This window comes from Solanum dulcamara, chromosome 5, assembly GCF_947179165.1.
Source record: "Solanum dulcamara chromosome 5, daSolDulc1.2, whole genome shotgun sequence".
NCBI lineage: Eukaryota > Viridiplantae > Streptophyta > Magnoliopsida > Solanales > Solanaceae > Solanum > Solanum dulcamara.
This window is the reverse complement of record NC_077241.1, coordinates 74193373-74216705: the sequence shown is the minus strand read 5'-3', so window position 1 is coordinate 74216705 and position 23333 is coordinate 74193373. Positions and strand designations below refer to the sequence as shown.

The 23333-nt window shown below is 35.8% G+C and overlaps 4 protein-coding genes across 7 annotated transcripts in view; 2 read left to right on the top strand and 2 right to left on the bottom strand.

Annotated features, from left to right (window-relative positions):
• The first annotated feature begins 3578 nt into the window (after positions 1–3578).
• LOC129889784 (light-harvesting complex-like protein 3 isotype 1, chloroplastic) lies at positions 3579–5366 on the top strand. Its single transcript, XM_055965235.1, has 3 exons — positions 3579–4114; positions 4665–4802; positions 4911–5366. Exons 1-3 carry the CDS (start codon positions 3703–3705, stop codon positions 5159–5161), a joined length of 801 nt encoding a protein of 266 aa, XP_055821210.1. The 5' UTR covers positions 3579–3702; the 3' UTR covers positions 5162–5366.
• Positions 5367–8548: 3182 nt separating this feature from the next.
• Positions 8549–9959, top strand: LOC129889783 (uncharacterized). The gene is made up of 4 exons (XM_055965234.1): positions 8549–8813; positions 8899–9147; positions 9331–9507; positions 9834–9959. Exons 1-4 carry the CDS (start codon positions 8799–8801, stop codon positions 9894–9896), a joined length of 504 nt encoding a protein of 167 aa, XP_055821209.1. The 5' UTR covers positions 8549–8798; the 3' UTR covers positions 9897–9959.
• A 149-nt stretch (positions 9960–10108) lies between these two features.
• On the bottom strand, positions 10109–14313 carry LOC129889782 (subtilisin-like protease SBT2.6). Of its 3 annotated transcripts, none has more exons than XM_055965232.1 (9): positions 14112–14306; positions 13870–14020; positions 13353–13765; positions 13116–13211; positions 12954–13023; positions 12567–12834; positions 11840–12174; positions 11296–11563; positions 10109–10847 (listed from the first exon to the last, which is right to left on the bottom strand). In XM_055965232.1, exons 1-9 carry the CDS (start codon positions 14231–14233, stop codon positions 10156–10158), a joined length of 2415 nt encoding a protein of 804 aa, XP_055821207.1. In that variant the 5' UTR covers positions 14234–14306; the 3' UTR covers positions 10109–10155. The 3 variants fall into 3 exon arrangements, with proteins under 3 accessions (XP_055821207.1, XP_055821206.1, XP_055821208.1); XM_055965231.1 differs by having other exon boundaries at positions 12552–12834; positions 14112–14303; XM_055965233.1 differs by having other exon boundaries at positions 10602–10842; positions 12552–12834; positions 14112–14313.
• A 1109-nt stretch (positions 14314–15422) lies between these two features.
• LOC129889781 (uncharacterized) overlaps positions 15423–23333 on the bottom strand; it is a 33578-nt gene continuing 25667 nt past the window's right edge. The window contains exons 26-35 of one of the 2 annotated variants that reach the window (XM_055965230.1): positions 21946–21996; positions 20949–21092; positions 20726–20853; positions 20019–20106; positions 19327–19386; positions 19005–19257; positions 18277–18428; positions 18099–18169; positions 16480–16636; positions 15423–15955 (exon numbers count right to left, since the gene is read on the bottom strand). In XM_055965230.1, coding sequence (XP_055821205.1) covers positions 15785–15955; positions 16480–16636; positions 18099–18169; positions 18277–18428; positions 19005–19257; positions 19327–19386; positions 20019–20106; positions 20726–20853; positions 20949–21092; positions 21946–21996 — 1275 coding nt within the window. In that variant the 3' untranslated portion in view covers positions 15423–15784. Of the gene's footprint in view, positions 15956–16479; positions 16637–18098; positions 18170–18276; positions 18429–19004; positions 19258–19326; positions 19387–20018; positions 20107–20725; positions 20854–20948; positions 21093–21945; positions 21997–23333 lie in introns of those variants that run through there. The other variant, XR_008766942.1, reaches the window with a different exon arrangement.

Here is a 23333-nt window from a genome sequence, read left to right as displayed (position 1 = left end):
TATGTGTTTTTAGTTAGTTTTCAGGGAAATTAAAGCACGCTTGGATTGATGATATTTTGGCATAGTTCATGTGGAAAGTTGATTGATCTTGAAGGATGTTGGTAGCTTGGTGTTGAGGTAAAGTCACAAGGAAAACAAAAAATATACGAGAAGTGATAAAGTGACTTGAGTTTGGCAAGGTTCCGCGACAATTTGAAAGGAAAACTCAAAGAACGAACTTCATCGAAACTTGAAGGACCTTGGAATGGGCATTGAGAGATTAAATCAACATGTTTTGAACAAGTATGCCCACCAAGACAGCCACCACGGGCCATGATAGGCAGTACTGGCCGTGAAAAGCACCTCCAATCGGTGAAGAAGGCTCTCTAGTAAGCTGCCAAAAAATTGGCTAAGGCTCACACCAAGAAAGCCACACCACGAGCCGTGGTCCTCACCAATGGACGTGGTGGGCACCGTGGTGGTGTGGCCAGCCATCAAAATGCAAATTCAAGAAGTGGTACGGACAAGGCAATCACTAAGAGCCAAAGCAAGGAACAACATGGCCAAGGCAACCACCAAGTGTCTCACCACGAGTCGTGGTCCTCACCATTGGCCGTAGTGGGTGCCGTGGTAGGATGGAAAACCATAAAAGGCTAAGGCAATCACCAAGGAAGGCCACCACAAGCCGTGGTTCCCACCACTGGCTGTGGTGGCTATTGACTGTTGTCCAGAGCAATCCAAGTCCAAACCAAGTTGGTTTCCTAGTTCGTTTAGGATTAGTTTTAGGTTTCTATAAATACCCTTTTGTGTTAAATTTTTAGGATGACTTTTCCTACATTGTTTACACGTTTTTCCTACTATTTAGAGGCTACATTACATGACCTAAACGCCATTGTTGAAGAATTTTTCATCCACCATACGAAATTGGACAGATTTGGGAGAAAGAACACACAACTCGGATTTTTTGAGTTCTAGTTTTGTAATTTGAATCTAAATCTTCTTATACAATTGTGAGTTTGATTCATTTTTATTTGTAAGCCTTATAATACATGTTTGATTTGTTTTTTATTGACTTAACCATCGAAATTATGAAAGGCTAAACCCACAACTAGGGTTGTGGGAACCATTACGACTTAAATAGAATAGGCAAACGTAGGATTGATATTTGTGAATTGATTTTGCATGTATTGTGATTTCTTCATCCAAAAGTCTTTCTTAGTGAGTACACACATTAAGAACTTGCCCGTATTCATTGCTTGTCCGGGAGGGAGGTAGTGATTAGGAAAAGACTTCACAACAGAAATTCAGAGAGTCTAGCTTCGAAAGAAGGGATAAACTCCGTCTAAGTTACTTGAGACCAGGAGAAGATAGTATTCTGAGATCTAAAGTGAGGTTTAGTAAAACATATATTCTGAGACCGAGAGGAGATGAATGAAATACGTCTAAGAAGAATCGGGAGGTGAATTAGATGTTACATAACTAGCTAGATTTTGCATACAATACATTGAACGATATCATGAATACGAGTCGTCTATTAAGTCATATGTAATGGGGATCATAACCCTAGTCTAGTCTTCATATAGTTTACAATTTCAATTTTGTTTATTTTTCACCGCATTATTATTTTTGTTTCTGAAGCACAACCAAAATCCCAATTTTACTTTAATTTATGCAAGTTTATTTTAGGGAAGTAGCAACTACCACTGAATAATGATAGCTAACAGAACTTGTTTCAACCTATTTCCTGTGGTTCGACCCCAACTCTTAGTTGGGTAAAACATACTGCTAACGATCGTCTATATCTCTTTCGAAAGGTGTAATTGAGCGTTATCATGTCTAATGATATTCCTCTGTGTGCCTATATAAATTCATATTTAGTTTTATGAATATTTACATTCAAGATATCATTTCTCTTCTTCATCATATTGATTTGTGAATGAACTAACACGTAGCAAAAAACATATATTGTAATGACCCGTTAGGTCATCTTGACAATGAGTTCTCTCTCTTTCATAAAAGACTATTTTCGTAAATTTAAATTAGAAATTTTGAACTATTCGACAACCACAATTAATTAGTTGAGTGATTTTAGATATTAATTTATTTAATATCCTATACTACTATTTATTAAAATAAATAATAGAGTTGATTATTTTAGGCTCACGATTATCCGTAGAGGGAAAAAAAAAATTGGTCGAGAACACTTACCAATTGCGGCGTGAAACTGCAGAAGGCACGAGTACTCCTTAAAATCATGGTATTATTATATACGTGGAAAGGGATTACTATGTCCACTTGTCAACTTTTTACTATTTATTCATACACTTGTTATTAATTATATTTACATCTTAGATGAACATTTTTAATTTTATATGGTGATTAAAAATTAATAATATATTGGAAAATTTTATTATTTTGTTATTTGTTTATATCAATGCAATGTACAGATAGTATAAAAATAGTTAATATTGAGAATTGTTTACATTCAAAAGGTTATATTAATTATAGGAGCAAAATAAGAAAAAATTAATTAATCTTATTTTGATTTAGTAAGTGATCAAGTAATATAAGATAAATATTTTTAATAAGATGCATATCTAATATTGGATACATATTCAACTTAATTAATAACATGATTACAAATTACTTTAAAATTTTAAGAAAATGATCTATATTATTAGTGGTTTAATTCAATTTTGGTTTGCCTTTTCTTGATTAATACCAAACCAAATCAAGTCAAATCTTTTCATGGTTTTGATATAATTTGATTTTGTTTGACTTTTCATTTTACTTGAATACCCCTGAGATATTAACTAGGCTGCCATGCAATCTAGGTTGGGCCAATGGGTAAAGTTGGGCTAAACCTGTACTGGCCTACCATATCTCAAACCTTACCTCTCTTTATTTCCTCAACTTATGTTGAAAAAATAGCATTGTGTGGTCTAAATTTGGAAAATTAAATGCATCCTTAAAGATTAAGAGTCCGCTTGAATGAGCTTTAAGGTGGTCAAACCAATTTATAAGCCTCTTTTTAAGTTTTGGACGTATTTACCTAATGCTAATTTTAAGTTATAAAGTTCTTAAAATTAGTTAAAAATGAAAAGTTAAGATTTTTAACTTTTTTTTTCTAAGTGCTTAAAGTCATTTTGTTTGACTATAGAAATTATTTTTATATCCCTTATATTTTAACTAAATTTCCAAACTATCATTTTTATTTTTTTAATCCTAAAATTCAAACACTTATTTTCAACATAAGGACTTTTATCCAAACACTTATTTATAAAAATAATTTTCAGCACTTCAAAGTTCTAAAAGCACTTCATACATAAAAATTACTTTTTTTTTTAAATCCATCCAAATGTGCTCTAATAAGTAACAGTATCGAAAGAAAATACACTAGTAAAGAAAATGTTGAGCATAATGGAGAAGAGAACAATTACAATCCTTCAACTTTGAATGTGACATAATATAACATAAAATATCACGTAGACATATAAATTTATTTGTATATATTCAAAATTAAAAAGCATAAATATTAATTAAAATTAAATTAATGACACGTTTATATATCAATCTGAAATGTTTAATTTAACAATTGTATTTCTCTGTCCTTTATATGTATTGCTCATTTCTGCGGCTAAGGATTGTTAGAAGATCACTTTGCCATGACCTGAAAGCTCTTCGTTTTTCCTTTGCCTAAACTTTCTTCAATCAGCCACAAGAATGTCAATGGCCTTATTCTCATCTCCTCCACTTCACTTCCCTACTCTTTCCCCTTCAAAACATCACCCAACCCACAAACCTTATCCTTCTCTAAGTTTCAAGAAACCCCATCTCTCTTTCTTGGTTTCTCCGAAGGCCATTGATAATGGGTCAGGTGGTGTAGTTTCTACTTCTGCTGTTACTGTAGAGCCGAAAATACCTGAAGAAAAAGCTCAGGATGGTGCTGTGAAAGTTGAGGAATCAAATGAGGCTTCATTAGGCTCTAATGGGTCGCCGCCAGTTTCCTCCGCCGGAGCTCCGGCACCGGTGGCTGTGAGGATGTTTCAAGATCCGAGATGGGTTGGAGGGACTTGGGATTTGAAGCAATTTCAGAAAGATGGAGAGACCCATTGGGATTCTGTTATTGATGCTGGTAATTGATAATTAATTAAACCTTTTTTATCCACTAATTTTGATTTGTGTTCTTTTGACATGCTTCTCTTTTAGCTTATTTAAAGCTTTAGTCCATAAGCAGGGGAGCTGATGAACACTGAAAAAAAAACTAGGAGGAACCTAGAGATAAAATTTTCTACTCTCTCCGTTCCAATTTAAGTGTCTTAATTTGATTACACACGGAGTTTAAGAAATGAAGATAGACTTTTGAATCTTTGATTCTAAATTAAAGATGTGTGTATGAATTAAACTAAAAAATTATGTGGTTTTTTCTTAATAGTAATGCTGTTACATATTGTTGTTTTTCCGTTTGAATTGAGGTTCTGGTCTCAGGCAATAGTTAACAGTCGATTCAAAAGCTCTAGTGCACCGTAAAGCTTTAAACTTTTCGTTTCTTCTTCCTTGTCGTGTACTTACAATAGATGTCGAGTGGAAAACATCATCTGTATCTCCTACTCTAGGCATCCTTTTTGGGGCATTCATATGAAATTGCTTGACTTGATAACAATCGAATGGTTATTCATCTGCAGAGGTTAGGAGAAGGAAATGGTTGGAAGATAACCCAGAGTCATCAAGTAATGAAGAACCTGTGCTTTTTGACACTTCCATTATTCCTTGGTGGGCATGGATGAAGAGATTCCATCTCCCTGAAGCTGAACTTCTCAATGGTTTGCTCATACCCTATTTCTGGCAGTTTTTTTTCCAGTTATCAAATACAAATCTCTTATATATATCTTTGCTGAACAGAACTAATAGAACATGTAAATCTCATGCAGGTCGTGCTGCAATGGTTGGTTTCTTTATGGCCTATTTTGTGGATAGCTTGACTGGTGTAGGCCTTGTTGACCAAATGGGCAACTTCTTTTGCAAAACGCTATTGTTTGTAGCTGTGGCCGGTGTGCTTCTGATACGCAAGAATGAGGATATAGAAACACTCAAAAAGTTGGTGGAAGAGTCTACTTTTTATGACAAGCAATGGCAAGCGTCTTGGCAAGATGAAAGTTCAAGCAGTTCAAAGGACTCTTGAACTCATTTCTCACTTAAGCTTTAATTTTCATATATTTGGAAGATTGGGATTAGGTGATGACACTATGCTAGTCAAAAGAGAGCGTAAAATCATTCACCATTTTGTTTAGTTCTAAATGCATGTTCTTTCCTTTCTTATTTTGTTGTTTGACAGTAAAATCTGTTTTCTTTTTTCTCTAGTAAATAAACTTTTATCTGATCTATGATATTATTTTGTCAGATTGCTTAGTCATTCTTCAAACTGGATCCTTTTTGTAGATACTTTAACTCTATTCTTCTTTAGTGTTTGAGGCATTACTCAGGTTTGGAACAGACAGCTTCATAATGGCAAAAGGTAAGTCTGCAGTGGACTATCCCAGGTACCCTTAAATTAAGGGGGGAAAAAAGGAAGGGGGTAAAAAAGCACCAGCAATTGCTTTACAATCATTTTCTTCATCAATTATAACCAGCTTTGTTGTGTGGATAGAAGTGTTGGACAGTCAAGAATTCTCAGGTTCAAAAGATGCAAGAGGCAGAAATGAGGATGTTGAGATGGATGTGTGGCATACTAGGAGCGATAGGAGTAGGAACGAGGATATCTGGAATAAAGTGAGAGTAACCTTTGTGGTGGACAAGTTGAGGGAAGGTAGATTGAGATAGTTTGGGCATGTGAAGAGGAGATGTGTGGATGCCTCAATGAGGAGATGTGAGAGGTTGAATACAGTGGGGTCAAGGAGAGGTAGAGGTAGGCCGAAGAAGTATTGGGGGAGGTGATTAGACATCATATGGTGCATCTTCAGTTTACCAAGGACATGATCTTAAATATGAGGGTATGGAGGTCGCGGATAAGGGTATGAAGTTATTAGGTAGTTAAGAGTTGTCCTATTACTAGCTTATTCATGTATTGGGTTGGTGGTAGTATAGAGCATCGTGTCGGTGTAGTATTAGCCTATTCATGTAATCTTTGGCTTTTGGTAGTTGATATCATCTGTGGTGTAATGTATTTAGGTGATCACACCTTATTGTTGTTACGATTTCTTGCATATATTTGTTACTGCTTTGCTATTTATTGTCATGTTTTTTTGTACGCCTTTTTTTTTCTTTTTATTACTGCTTTGATTTGTTTGAGCCGAGGATCTTTCGGAACAATCTCTTTACCTCAGAGAGATAGTGGTCAGGACTGCATACACTCTACACTTATTAGACCATAACCCCAATTTGTGAGATTTGATTGTGTATGTTGTTGTTAACATTTGAGGGAGTTGGTTATATGTAAAAGGATGGTCAACAGATATAAATTCTCTATAAAGGAAATCTAGTGTAACCTTAGATGAGATTTCCCAAAGGTTGAATGAGGAAGTACTAATCAAAGGTATCCCAGGTGGATTTTCATTCTATTCTTAGCAGTTTATAGAAGATTGCTTACCAACCATAGGCTGGTATAGTGGGGTCTAATAGATGAGCAAAGTTTACCTATTTGTGTTTTGCTGCAAATGATAAATTTCTAACAAACTTTTAAAGTGATGGAAATTGATTGCCTTCACAAATAAAATATGATGATAAAATAGAGATTTTATTGATAAATATTTTTGAGTATCATTTTATTTATTCCTTGATTTTTTAATCCTAAATATTATCTATAATTTGAGGGTTATTCGTAACTTATTTTTTGAACGTAGGATAATATGGACGAACTTGTGAAATATTTGATTACCAAGAACGTTGGACACACTTTGCTTTAAGAAATCTAATATTTGAAGTCTTGATGTCATTGTGAATACACAAGATTTTATAGAAAAATCGAAATCTCTCTTTAAGAGAATGTGTCCCTTTTTATAGACATTAGCTGAGATTTAGAATAAAATAATTGGACCTCAGAATTTGAAAATAAATTTAACTATGTCTTGCAAAGTCTTATTTTAAATCTGGTAAAATCATTGATTATTTCTTTTTCAAGATACGTGCACATTATGCTTTTGGTATATAAAGCTTTTACTTACCAAAGGAAAAAAATACTCAATTCTTTTCTTTTTAAATTATTTTTTTGTATAAAAAATCTGTTATCTCATTATTATATACTCTAATTTAATTAGAAAATTACATTTATATTCTTTAAAAAAAGTGTCTTCCACATGCCACATGATCATTGATTCATCTGTTGAGGTGTAATTATCAGATGGTACAACTGATTCCCCAAATATGGACCTACTTTATTGCTGAAGCTATTTGAAGTAATGTGGAGAAGAATTATAACAACAACAACAAATCCATTATAATCCCATAATGTGGGGTCTGAGAGGGTAGAGTGTACGCAGACCTAACCCCCACCTTGAAAGGTAGGACGGCTGTTTTCAAAGTGGAGAAGAATTATAGGCAACTAAAATACACCCATTCATTTCTTATAAAAACTGAATATACTAAAACATCATTATAATCGCATAAGTAAGGTCAAAAAGAATAAAATATATATAGACTTTATTTATATTTTGTGGAGGCAGCGAGACGATTTCCGACAACATACTAAGACACTAATTGCAAAAAAAACACAGAAAAGGAAAGTAGTGCTATCTGAATATTGCATTATCTTTTTGTCTAAACATGTATAGTCCTGTGGTAAATTAGAAAGAAATTTTATTTATATCTTGTATAGTGCAAAGAACTTTTTTACACGTTTAGTGTGATCAGTTACAATAGATTAATTATCCTCTTTTTAAAGATACCTGTCCAAGTTCATTGTAGATTGTTACCTACAATTAGCTCTTAATTATCGGTGGACAAAATTTTAACTCAAGAAATTCATTAATTTAAAAATTCCATTTTCTCTTTAAAATTAATTTGGCACCTTACTTAAGCTTGTCAACAGTATTAGAGGTATCGACTAACGTCATCGAAGATTATGCTGGGATGAGTAGAATTTCTCCATCTTTGATAATAAGTTTCGATTTCGAGCTTTAAGTATGGAAAAAATTCAAATATGAAATATTTTCCTTTTAAATAGATCTCACACGACATATATTCGAATTAATCAAATTCTAATACAGATACCAAACTTTCATTAAAAAAAAAAAAACGTTATGAAATGATAACACTAGCATATCATATAATCCACCTATGTGGATTCATTAAGTTTAATAATTTAAATGTCCCTATTAACTAACCACATAAATACAACATTTTCTACTTTATCATCACCCAAATGATAAAGACAAATGCAGAAAGAAAAGTAAACACAACGCAATAAAAAAATAGTAATACTTCCTTTTCAAAGTAGAATTCATTGTTTATTTTTTTAAATAAAAAAATTATGTATCTTAATCATAATTTAGATTTCATATTTGGAAGGACCTTTCCTTATTTTAATATATTCGGTTACGATATTAACAATGAATTAAAACTTGGTTATCTTTCTTCTTTAGGCCTGCATTCCACTTTCTATAAACTATCAACCAACATTTTCCTATTTCATGTTTCTACCTTTTAGACCAAAATTTTCATCTTTACTTCTTCACACCCCCGATATCCAGAGGTGTGGAAAGAGCAGCTGTGAGGAGCGAAAAAAATCATAGAAAAACGATAATTATTTGTGGAGGTTTCTACATAAAACCCCCATGGTTCTGGCAAACGATCACAATTATAACCACCATCAATAAAAAAGGAAAATGCCAACAAGAATGGTTAGTGCTATGGTCATCCTTAGTTTATCTTTTGAATTTTCTTGAGAAAATGATACTCATAATTCTTTCTTTTTGGATTGTTTAGGTAACTTACTTGAGAGAAAGGACAGTATATGTAGCTGTTCTTGTAGAAAGTCCAAGAAGAAGGAGGAGCAGTTCAACAAACAACAAATTTCATCAACATCAACATCTTCATGTTAGAAATGTTGCTAATGGTGGAGGATACAATAGGAAAACTCAACTTCTTGAATACTCAAGAAATCTTCGAGCTTCGAATCAATCAAAGCCATCAACACCATTAGTTCCACAGCAAGTCCAAAGACAGAATTCTCAGGTTCTAAACTTCTAATCTTACTAATGTATGTATTCCCTAAAGGATTTAACTTATTTACACTGACACTACAGAACATTTTAATCGTGTAGTACGATAAAAGTATTTGTAACCATCTTTAACGCATTTATGTATGAGCTGTGATTCTTAATGTCCTCAGAAGTAGTATTTTTTTTTTCTTTTCAGATTATTGCAGTGAAAAACAAGCCAAAATATGTAAGTGTACCAGCTTGTATGGGGAACTGGAAATTTGTTATGCCAAGGTTCCTCAGATCATTCATGTCTCAGAATAAGAAATCCAAGAAGAAGAAGAATATGGCTTCTAAAACCAATAAAATAAAAGCCATGGTGAAAAGTTTTCAGGTAAGTCACTTACTGAAGCGTTATACTCCCTCCGTTTCAATTTGTTTGCTAGTTTTGACTTGACACAGAGTTTAAGAAAATAAGGAAAACTTTTGAATCTTGTGGTCTTAAACTAAAAATACGTAAAATTTACCAAAATGTCATTTAATCTTGTGGTCTTAAACATGTCACGTGGAAAGTTAGAATTAAAGAGTTGTCAAGAAAGGGAAGAAAACGGACTAAAAAGGCAAGTAAGACAAACAAATTGAAACGGAGGGAGTAATATACAACTCTGGCTTTTCCAGAAATCTCTGTATTATAAGAAACACTCACGTTGTTTCTTTCAGGTTCAAAGAAAGCCTGGCCTATTCTCCAAATTTTTTGCTACACTGGGGAAGGGTCATCGATGAACAAACGATCACATCTGAGTCCAAGAATTAAGGCATTCGAAGGTCCATCGATTAACTAACTGAAGAGTGATAACTGCTATCAAATCCTACTTTGATGTCCCCTTTTCATTTCATTTTACTTCTTTTTCTTTCCCCTATTTATTGGAGCTTAGAAGGTTACCTGAATGATTTTCTCTTATTTAGGTAAACTGCATTATAGTCTGATTACAGTGTATGCTAGAATGCAAAACTTTATTTTATGAAGAAATATACAAGGGCATCATGAATGTAAAGTGCTGCTTACAAACACAGCCAAAGGCACTCGAACCGTATGGTTTTGGTTACCTAGGAACACAATTTCGCCAAATGAGTAAGTATTGGTTGTTTGAGTTGCATTTAGGACAATGGTAATATGTTTTGAAGCCCTTGCAATGATGTTAAACACTCGTGGCGTTACAGAAACATTCACGCCCAGAGGCTCTTGCACCATCACCTGGTACGTTTCATCTTTGCCAGCGACGTTAGTCACACTCCTGATCACATTTCTTGAACCTACCAAATTTGAAATTGTCACACTTGGCGTGTTTAAATCCGAGCACCATGCTTTTTTCTTATTCGGGCATCCAACTCCAACTGCTCGTCTTACAGACATTTCATCGACTCCTGGAACTGAACATAGAAACAGCACATAGTGTTTAAACCTTGCTTTAAAAACAAGGCCAGGGTCAATGGCTCGAGATGGATTGACAAGCCCCGCTCCAAAATCAAAAGGAGTAGCAGGAGTTAGCTGGTTGGTTTGTTGGGCTAAAATAGGGGTACTAGAGTAGCCAAACGTTACGTCTGCAGTTGTCATCATCGCAGATGTAATGGCTGCAGGACTCCACCCGGGGTGCTTCTGTTTTATTAGAGCAGCAATTCCAGCAATGTGTGGAGTAGCCATGCTTGTTCCAGATAAAAGTGCAAAATTCTGTCCTGGAAAAAGGATATGTTTTCAAATTAATGTTCTTGAAATAAGATATAATTACAACTAAAACAACTTACCCAGTGTAGTACCACAAGTAGGGTCTGGGGAAAGGTAAAGTGTATGCAGACCTTACCCCTACCTCCTGGAGGTAGAAATGTTGTTTTAGAAAGATCCTTGACTTAAGTGCAGCAAATCAAAGTAGTTATGAAAAAGGAAATACGGCAATGGAGAAAACAGGTCAATTAATACGGAAAGCAGTACTAGGCATCCAGAAAAAGAATAGTAACAACAATGAAATAATGTGGTAACTGAAACACAAAAGACAACAGATGGTAACAACTACCAAAAGCAAAAAACTACATACCCTCAAAATACCAAAATATAAGGTTGACGTTGGATAATTCTTGAGTAGGCCTATCGAAGTGTGCAAAATGAGCTGAATTTGTATAATCATACCTTTGATGTATTGATCTCCTTCACTATTAGGGCTCCAGGATGCCCATATCGAGGATCCTGGAGCCATGATGTTCGGTTTAAGGACATCAGCAGTGTCTAAGAGTGCATTGTTCACATCAGGACCTCTAGATGAATACGATGCCACAACCGGATCCTGACTGGTATAACTAGCTCGTCTCCCGTCTAAAATTCTTGCTGTAGCTCGGAAACTAATAGCCCTTCCACTTCTACTTCTTATTGTGTTGGAGTTATAGTATTCACGCAAAGCCTGCACCAGGTAACAAAGAGCACCAGGATTAGTAGACAATTGACAGCCTTATCAAGTTATATTCTAGGCCCTTGAAAACTGTTGCTTTGAATATCCATAGATTAAGTTGAACTTCTCGAAGTGGTGGAGTTCTTGGAGATTGAACCAAGAAATGTACAGTATTTACTAGTTACGGTTTCAGATGAAACCAGTTTTGTGACATCATAATTTCTATTTTTCATCCATAAAGAGAACCATTCATGTTGATTCTGATGATTATGGCTATGAGATTGATACCGTAGAGGCTTCCATGCTGTTCAAGATTAGACCAGGTACTGACAATGTCATTGTAGCTCCCTTAATTTTTTCAGAACTAATATCAGGGTCCATTGTCAGTACAAAGCCAGCAGCCCCGATTTTTTGTATTGTATCAGCAACAGTTGCTATGCTTGCTGCCTCTGATTCAAAATCAAATGTATATGTGCATATTACTATCTTCTCATGCACTAATGTTCGAATGAATGGTTCTGTCTCCTGGCAGCTCTCAACTGTCAATAGAGCAGAAGAAGTGTTCCCTTTACAAACATCAGATGCAGCAGCAAGTGGGAAATGCACTTCTGAAAGAGTCGGAGCTGCAAAGTAAGATGTGAAGACCACATTTTCAGCGACGAAAAAAAGAGAAGCAGTCACTAGAATATAGATAATGGACACATCAATTGTTATTTGTTAATAAAGCAAAGAGTTAATGGTCAAAAACACACCTCAATTATCTGTTTTTCCCTTTTCCTGCCTAAAATATCACCATCGTTCAAGTAGAAAAAAGGAACAATTGATAGTTGAGATGTGTTTTGATAAATATTTGGTGATAATTCGGGTAGGAAACTCGACTCGCACACCTGATAGTTCAGTGTCAAAATCGAAATGCCTGGATAATTTAGGTGTGTTTGACCCTTCACTCTAAAGTAAATGAACGAAATTTAACAGCAAGAAAGGGGTGAGGGGACTTAACGCGAAAGTCCACTACCAGAGAAGCTTTGTCCATTGCCTAGAACAATTGAATTATTATATCTACGATCCGTAGTGGAGGCAGCAACACTTGTGATCCAGGGACTGAAGGAAAGAATGGAAGTTGAAGAAGGACCTCCATTTCCAGCAGCTTGAACAACCAACACACCAGCTCTTGTTGCAAATAAAAGCTGCATTTCCAGAACATTGAGGAAAGCAGAAGGACCGATAGGAACACTTGCTGGCCCTACAGAAAGGTTTAGTATATCCACTCCATCTTCTACTGCCTAAATGATAAAAATATTTGCCAAGAATTATTCGCCACTTTAACAAGTGAAATTCTAAAAAAAAATAGGAAAGATGCATAAATATGTTATGTACTGTATATTCATTGACAATTTTCAACCTGATCCACTGCAGCCACAACATCTGACATGAAACCCCCGAAAGAGTACATGGCCTTATACACAGCAATCCTGTTAGAAGATGCAGAACAGTTTTTCTTTATCAAGATCAAATTTCACATGTGGAATTCTTGATAAAAAGAGAGAAATAATATTCATATTACCCTGCTCCTGGAGCCATACCACTTGCATAACCATAGTTGAAATGGTTGACAATGACAGGAACATGATGATTTCCTGCTGCAGTTGATGCTATATGGCTGGTATATAGAAACATCGTTCAAAGATTATGAACATGTATTATCGTTCAAAAATATCAAATGAAACAGAAAAATAATGGTCAAAAGGATGTTACTAAACAATACTACTATGTTTTTCATACTAAATATTAAGTCACTTGCCTTCCATGTCCATCAGCATCATAAGGGGAAGCATAGTCACGAGATGCATTGAATTCACCAGCAGCAGTTGCAGCTCTTGCAAAATATTGTGCTCCAACTATCTTGCTATTGCAGGCTGTTTCCGGGAATCTATCTCCAGTCACACACTTCCCTTTGAATTTTCCACTTTTCACAATTGTACCCCGACCAACACCATTTGATGCTTGAGCCAAAAAGCTAGGATGGAATGGATTGATTCCGGTGTCAATCATACCAATTACAACACCTGACCCTGAAGTCGAAGGACCACCTAACTTCGGCCAGACACCAGTAGGAAGTCCTAAAAAGTCAGGTGTATGTGTTGTCAGCTTCTTCATCTTTACATCTTCATAAATGGCTCTAACACCTTCTACATTCTGCAGAATGTCAAGGGCCTGCAGAAATACAATACTTATAATTCTTTGAGCATTTAGCTAGTCAACAGAACAAAAATACGAAAATGTTATAGACATCAGAACCGATGAAGTCAAATGCCTACCTCATCAGATGCCAAATGAATGGCAAATCCATTGATCAAATGAGTATAGCTGTAAACTTTGGTATATACACTTTTTTCTAGAAGAGATCCTAGAAGCATGTCATGCTGTCTTCTCATCCTTTCTTTGTATATATCAATATCTTCAAAATTCCTGCACAAAAGATTGGCACAATAAACAATAATAAGAGGGTGATGCTTAATGGCTTACTAAATAAGGTTAAGGAAGAGACAAGTGTTTTTACTTTGATTTTGTAGATACAAAAGGGTCATCTTTCATTAGAACTATGAAGATTTTTGCATTTGCCAGTAAGGGCTCCCATGTAGTTACAAAAGAGAGGGCAATGAAGGTTAAAATGGTTGCCATTACTAGAGATATGGTGTATTGGACATTTGAAGGAGAGGTAAAGAAGTCACCTTTAAAAGACTCTTGTTTTGCATGCATGATTTTCTCATTTTCAAACCACTCTCCTGTCCATTTGGTTTTGCATCCCTTCTTCATGCTCTGAATGGTTTTGATTTGGGATTTTTCTTCTTTTATCTTTATTTTCTGACTTTTGAGTAGGAGTAGATCATGCACTCATGGGGGAGGGGGTTACATTTCCTACCAAAGACGAGTCCATAGCGATATTCAAACTTGAGACCACTGAGACGAATCCATAGCGATATTCAAACTTGAGACCACTGGTTAAGTGGCAATGACTTTATTTCTTCCAACTTTCACCTCCATCTCTGAAAGTTTTGCAATATAAGTGGCCCTTCTTCAAAGCCCCCGAAAAATCCCCTTACTCTCTCTCTATAAAAAAAAAAAAACTTTCCCCTTTCCTTACAGTCAAGTGGCCCGAGGGCTTCCTTACAGTCAAGTAGCCCAAGGGCCCCCTTTCTTTAATAATATAAGGTAAGCTTTGAAAAGTCATACGCTCCCGATAGGCAATTAGTCCATAATATCATCAATCATTGGCATTATTGAAAAAAAATCACTCAACTCTTATTCAAAGCCCATCTACACACTCCAACTGCTTCCTTTTGAGCTAGTCAAGCAAGCGTTGAACATGGACCGAGACTCTCCCGCCCCCTTTGACAGCAATTCCTGTACTTGACGACTTTATTTCTTCCAACTTTCACCTCTTTTCTTTTTTTGCTTGTCTAAACATTTTGGCTCTCGTCTTACGAAATTCAGTCTCCTTTTCTTCTTCTTTCACACAACGTTCTCACATTGCTCTTCTTTCTAACCCTAGACTTTGTTCTTCACGGAGACACGTGCAATTCCTCTTTTGTGCTTGCTATGCCCTTATGCCTTTAGTTGGAGTGTAGGTGGTCACATTTTGCCTGATGTGGACTTTGCTGGAGTCAATTGCAAACTTGACCCAAAGACCATAGGTAAACATAAATTTGAACCTGAGAAATCAGGTGGTTTGAGTAATCTCTTAAATAGAGTCGACTATTATCTGCAGTAAGTGGTAACAAAACAAAATTAAAGGCCTAAAGTAAGAGATCAGCTCTTGTTTTATGGTGGCTGCACAGGGAAGAAAATTTCTAATCATCAGCCTTAAATAAACTTCAAAACAAGAAGCAATTACTTGCAAATTTCATTGAGATATCAAAACTTGTAGCAGTAAATTGTATCTAACTTGCTGGAGGAAAAAAAAAATACAACACAATGAGGAAGCAAAAAACTACTAATACTCCATAAGAAACATAAGGATGATGGATTGTTCCCTCAGCTTCAAATCACTTGCAGAGATCTTCTATAACACAAAATTGGAGCCCCACAAGAACAACACACCACATACTGAGTACATATACATGTGTTCTTTATATAACATACGTGACCCGTGATTATACAGTAAATATGAGGATGATAGAAACAATTAGCTATCTTGCACTCCGGAGAAAAGCAAAGAGTTTGTAGTGTAATTCAGCAGCTACTGGATCTTTGCTGCCTAGTGTATTCCCAAAGTGCAATGGCACCACTGACATGAACATTGAGTGATCGAACTATTCCCAACTGTGGGATTTCTATGCAAGCATCCAGGATGTGAATGATGTCCACTGGTATACCCTCTTTTTCTCGGCCTAGGACCAAGACCTACAAATATTCAACCAATCATCAGACTCGTTATAACGGTAATGTCTTAAAGAATCATGAATAACATCAATATATCAATTTATTTGACGAATGATGAATAGAACAGTAACAAAAAACACAAAGTTTGAAAGGTTAGAATAATAATCTAAAACTACTTACTATCGCAACTATTAATTCCTTTTGTGAAAGAGAATTTCAAAAAGTAGTGTTGTGCCTTCACTAAAAATTGGAATCATTGTCAACCTTGGTAACACACACGTTTCCAAGTTTAGCATTAAGAGACTTTTTTCCTAACCATTTCTTATACAAACCACGTGGTATACAATATTATAAACATTAGAAAATATTGATATTTGGTATAAAATAGCAGTTCAAATTAACAGAAAACAGAAGATACGCTAATTCATTGGTCTTGCTATTTACGCAACAAGAATGAAGATCTATAATCAAACTGGTGAAGATAATTATATAATAATTTTCACTCAAGGAAAGAAGAAACACCACGTTGACTGTATGGAACTCACCGTCCTCTTTGGAAACATGTATTGGTCAAGAGAGATGCTGTTTGCTGTTTGCTCCAGACCTAAGATGGAGAAACCTTCTTGCTTCTTCCTCTCCAAGAAAACTTTCATACTACTGACTGGGACTTCAACAATGGGGACCCATTTCTCTGCAGTTACACTACACATACAACAGATAATTCCAGTCAATTGCAAAGGAGGCCATAATCAACGACAATAACAACATAACCAGTGAAATCCCACAAGTGAGGTCTGGGGAGGGTAAAATGTACGCAGAACTTACCACTACCTCGTGGAGGTAGAGAGGTTGTTTTCAAAGGACCCTTGGCACAAGTGCAACAAATCCCGGTACAAAGAAAAAGGAGACAATGTAGAGAATATAGCAAATAACAAGGAACAATACAAAAGTAGAATAAAATCATGTGATAACAAAACACCATAAACAACAATGATACAGGTAAAAAAAACAAGAACTACAACAATACACTAGTGCCATCGCAAACACCAGCCACCCTAAGCAAGACAACACTACACTACCTACTACCCTTCTACTCTAATGCGAGTCCTTCACACCCTACTGTCTAGGATCATATCCTCAATAACCTAAAGCTGCATCATATCCTGTCTTATCACCTATTCCCTTCTTAGATTTACCTCTATCTCTCCTCGTGCCTTTTATAGCCAACGTCTCGCACCTCCTCACTAGTGCGTCTATGCATCTCCTCTTCACATGTCCAAACCATCTCAGTCTCACTTCCCTCATCTTGTCCATCACGGAGGCCACACCCACCTTATTTCGGATATCCTCATTTCTAATCTTATCGCTCATAGTATGACCACACATCTACCTCAACATCCTCGTCTCTGCAACATGCATCTTCTAGACATGGGAGTTCTTGACTGGCCAACACTCCGCCTCATACAACAAAGTTGGAGGCCATAATCAAGATAATCTATATAACCAAGCATTGCCTTTCCAACTTACAAAAACAGTTCTTTCTCTATCCAGGTACTTTCCCACTCATTGTTAATGCTGATATAAAATTCCAATTCACAAAAACAAAATTTTACATCGAGGATCTGCAGGTTGTGAAATTCCAACACCCTTAAAGTCACTAAAATCACCTTTGCTGTAAACATGCAGCTCCTTTCACTAAAATCACCTTGACCATAATGTAAATCTATAAGTCAAACTGCACAGGCACATTCCATTAAATTTTGCACAAATAAATGAAATATTAAGAAACTTCAAAGAATTTGTGGCTTAGTTCATTATATCAGGCAATCCAGTAATTCTTTCAAACCACATCATCTTTATTTTATTCAAGGATGTCATCAGATCCTCATTTATATTTATCCATGGTTTGTTTGTTTAATTTATTGCCTGTCCCTAAAACCCTATTTCTTAATTCTAACTCATTTTAAATCCATCCAAAATAGGATTTGTTCATTTTCTATTTAAATATGTTATGTCATAACACGAATGAGATAGAAAATTTATCAATTTCCCTGCAACCTGTCTTGCTTCAGATTTATTTGCATCTGCAATGTGAAAAGTCAAAGCAAAGCCCAAGCACATGCAGTTTAAACAAAGCAAAAGATGAAAGTAATACTATCAAAACCTGATCAATTGGAATTGCTTGTCTTTCACTACGTTTTTGTCAGCAATGGCCAGTGCAGATGCTCTAAATACCTGTTACGAGTCGATCAGAAAGAACAATAAACCTTCTGAAACTAAAAGGCAAGCACATACTAACACCCAAATCCACAAAGCATAGAAACAACAGCATTATTGCACACCTCACAAGTTCGTGCCAATCCTGCAAGATTAGGTATCCGATCAATTAGTGATGCTACCAGGATAATATCCTGCCGACTGGCACTCGACTTCTCAAAAGCTACAGTTTTCAAGTGCAGCACTCTCTCAAGAAGCTGATCTTCCTTCTCTATATCTGCATTTACAGAGAAGCATCGAGGAGGACAATCAATGAAATAAAAATCTTGAAAATACATCAGATATAAATTGTGGAAAGTGATGGAAATACCCTTCTCACAACTGTCACCACATGACTACTGTTATATATCATACAAGTTCACATGGTTACTTAACATATTACTGCAGCACATCACTCTTGATGTCGATAGCGTCACATCTAATTTAAGGTGAACTTACATATATATATTTATTCAAAGACTAGCAATGGAGTCTGAACTTTATTTATTAGTGACAAGCAGCTACAAGTGATAAGTTGCATTAAGGCAGCCTTTCTGTGACATCAATAGGAGCAGATAAATTTTACATAAACAGAAACTAGTGAAGAGATAGAAATGCTTTTCCTTGAGGGAATGGATGGGGATCGAAGGAATTTCCATGAAAGCACATTACGTACATGACGCAAGTGACAAGCTCACAAGCAATAATCCTGGCAATGAACTTATGTCTAGTGAATTATTTGCATGGACAATTTATATTATGCTTCTTCTATGTAATTCACCTTCTCATAACAAATTGTATTGTATTCAGTTACCTAGTAGTGAACTTAATGGTCCTTCATTCTCCAACTTGACGGTAGAAGCAAAACTTAGCATTTCATGTTTGGAAACAGTGATCTTCCTTTGGAAATCTAGTGATATATCTTGCACTGGCAGAACAACTGTTTGCCCTTCAGTAAGATTTCCAGATATCTCCTTGCAATTTCCATCACTGTCAACAAGCAAGCTCTCATTCTTGATAGCTGCTGCATCTTTGGCCATTGAGCATCTGAGATCCTCCCTAGTCTCCTGGAAATAAACGGAAGTGAGCAACAAAACCACGAAATACAACCAAAAATAATAAAAGAGAGCACTTACATTTAGAAAATTAATTACTTGATCCATGAGGGTTGCTGGTACACATTCGAATTCAAGTTCCTATACATATCACCAGCAAGAAAAGGACATTATGTCTTCAGAAATTAGAAATAGTACGTGGGCAAAGACAAAACTGCCAAATATGGTCACTATACCTGACTTGGCATAATTGCTTTCACTCAGCTAAAGTGTGAAACATATGTTCGACAACAGCTAGTGAATGGGATTATTTTATTATGGTTATGCTTAAGCTTTGTAAGGAACTAAGGGGGTGTTTGGATTGGATTTTTTAAAGTGGCTTATAAGTTAAAAGCTAAAAGCCATAAATTGGGTACACCCAACTTTTGGCTTTTTGGGGTACTTTTTTAGCCTTAAAGAGCTTAAAAGCCAAAAGCCACTAAATATAAGCCAATTTAAACACCCTCTAAGCCAATTTTATGCTCATATTAGCAGTTGTACCACAAGGATCAACAAATTAAAGTTCCAGTGCTTCTGAAACTGCAAGGGTAAAATACATATGGTTCACATTAAGAAATTAGGCAGGGAAAACAAAGGGACAATTCCTAGCATAAACATATTAGTTGACGTCAAGCTATTAGGCAGCAATCAAAGACAAAATCTTCCTAATGTTACTATGTATCTGCCAGAGGACAGAGTACTCTACGCCTTGTCCAATCTGCAATATCCCTCACCTCAACTCGAGTACTGAAAATTCCAGCAGGTGTGACTGACTTCTTTGGATCAAAAGCATCAAGGTAACATTCCATTGATGCTCTTAACCTGTGGAGGAAAGAAACAAATGATTAGTTCAAGTCCATGCACATTATATAGATATACTACATTTTCTGCACACTGGCTAATGCCATAAAATCATAATTATATTATAACTTGATGCAGGCACGAGAGGCACTCATGATATTGGAGACTTCCATCTTAACATCAAGATTTGGAGTGCTTTAGAATAGTTTGGAAGGAAGACCACGAGATCCTTTGATAAGAGAAGACCACAAGATTCTTAATATGCTTAAATGGATATTTCCAAAAGAGGAGACCAAGACTTAAAGAGAGTAAGAAAGCACAAAGAAGCAAGTGGGCTGACCCAAGGAGGATGGTGCCCAACTAGTCCATTTAGCTTTTTAATTAGAATTGTAGCTTAAGGGCAATTTGGATAATTACTTCTGTCTTGCGTAACTCTTAGTATTAATAGTTGTTATTAGGATTTTAGGGAAGCTAGTTTTTTGATAATTGAAGAATACTGTTTGTGAGTTTGGGGAAGAACCCTTGAATCTCTTCAGTTGAACCTCTCTAGGATTCTTCAAGGTAAAAATTTCGTGTATGAGTTCAATTTCTCCTCCTCCTTGGTTTGATTTCTATTACAAGCCCATACAACACAACTTACCGCACACAGTCAGGGTTATCTTGCAAGTATGATCTCAAATCTTGAAAGCACCTTTCCTCTAAAGTCATGGTTGCATAGAAACTAGAATCTGCTGGCAACAACTTTTGAAGAACCTGATGCACTAATAACTACAAAGGAAAAACATAACATCCCCACTTAAAATCACAGCGCCAATTAATATGCTCAGGGAAGACCACAAAATCCATAACACAAAGGAACTAACCTGGGTGAAACCACGTAGAGTATGATGGTGTGAGGTCAACAAAGGAATTATACAAGGCAGTAGTTCACTCAGATGTCTGGACTTGTACTCTTCAGTTGAGTGAAGGATGATATTTGCAGCTATAAACACATAGGAAGATAAAGCCTGCAACCGTAAGAAAACATATGGTGACATTTTCCCTTCATAGCTAGTGAATAGGCAATAATTAAATTAGTACAATTGAAGGTAGTAGTAAACTACACATCTTATCGAGCGCGTGTAGTCACATGATAACAAAGTAAAATTAGTATACATTGACTTCTACCTGAGTCCACCAAAAGAAGATAGCTATATTTAACCTCCCCTACTGCAAAAATGGACATATATGACAATTTGACAAATCGCATAGGTCAGTGCATTAAACAAATGCATTTTCAAATCCCTTACCCTATAAGGGAAGGGTACTTCTTTCACTTTAAACAAGCAAACAAAAATATTAACATGCTGGTCCCTTCCACTGCCTCTTTATTTTTCACATCAGTACAATTTGTAATATAAAGTTTGCACTAGCTTTCATTGTTAGTTTATTGAAAAACAAACAGTTTCCTGTTTTGAAGAACAGTCACAATGAATGTTGTAGCAGGACTATACATTATATTCTCCAGCAGAAGAATGAAGAACTACTACGTCCAGCAGAAACAAGCATTTACAATTTTAAAGTCTTGTTGCCCAATAAAAGGATGTTGTATTTCCTTTTAAGTACAAGCTTTTCAATTAGTTTTCTTCACCCAAATTCAACCAAAAAAGACTGATTGAAAATTAATAATTGTGACAACAGTTTTAAGTGACGAAAGTCACAAGGAAAGACTAAAAAATGTGACTATTTATCCATTATTCTTCAGTGCATATCATCCTTGTACGGGTATCATACTAGCATATGCTGTACCATTCCAATTTATCTGTAAATATGAAGTACTAACATCTTATCTGTTAGAAAAAGGAAAGAGAAAAAGCTCACCTGAGGCCGCATATTATAATCTCGCAGCAATGGTACTAATTCTTGCCCAACCTGCAAAAGAAAAATGAATAATACTGAAACCCTCATCTATCAAATGAATCAAAGATGCTTGGTAACGAGAAAAGAGAAACTCATGTAGAATTTGATAGTTAACAACTTAGTACTCTCAAGAAGGCTCCTCATATAGGAGTTTTGGGCTACATAAAATAAGATAACTTCCTCAATTTTTGGATTCCTAATTATTATGACATAATCAGTAAGAAAATTATACACAATATTATGATTTGCTTTACTTTCAACAATAACATAATCATTATGAATATTTGTCAACCGAAACAATTATCGGTATCTCAAGAAACAACTTCGCAGTAAATAGGGATGGATAATGTTGTAGAGGTATCAAAGACTAGTGGGAAAGCTTATCTCATACTAAACCCATACTGCATGTGCAGCAAAAGTCCAAACTCAAGATAACCATAATATTGATTTTGTGGTCATCTCATGTAAAAGCTTAAACTATCAGAGAGTGCATGTGTTTTTTACTTTTTCAACACACACCCCTCGTGTGTACCTGATGTTTTTCAACACACACCCTCAAGTAAAAACTCAGTAAATAGGGATGGATAATGTTGCAAAGGTATCAAAGACTTGTGGGAAAGCTCATCTCCTACTAAATCCATATTGCATATGCAGCAAAAGTCCAACCTCAAGATAACCATAATATTGATTGTATGGGCATCTCATCTAAAAAGCTCAAAATGTCAGAGAGTGCACATGTTTTGACTTTTTCAACACACCCCCTCATGTGGGCGCCTGGTGTTTTTCATATGCCTAGCAAGTGAAAATTCTTTTTGATATAGAGTGTGGACAACATCACATGGGAGCCCCACATTAGGGAAACCATGAGTAGAGTGAGACTTACTCTATGACCATATTGAATTGTATGACCATCTGATAGCATCCATGGTGGCATACTTTAATTAAAGGACTTGAATGAAGTTTTGGAAGTTAAGGAGATGCAAGATCATATTGTTGAGCTTCAATGAGATATCAAGACGATGCTTATCGTGGAAGAAGAGCCGAAGAATGAGCTCAGTAATTGTGGCGATAGGTGGGCCAAGTGTTATACTTATTTCATGGTCCCAGCCCAAGAGGAGGAAGGTTGGGGCCGCAAAGGAGCTGATTTGCATGCCCAAAGTGCTGGAAAATCAAACCCCAAAAGGATGGAATTCACGCTCAAAAGAGGGCTGAATTGCACGCCCACACAATGTGTTGGCACTTACTTTTTCTTGCACTTGCAGAAACAGGAACATTTGAAACATTATCATAACTATTCTCCCAAACATTCAAATATTCAGAACGTCACAGATGTGGAAAGAGAAAAAACA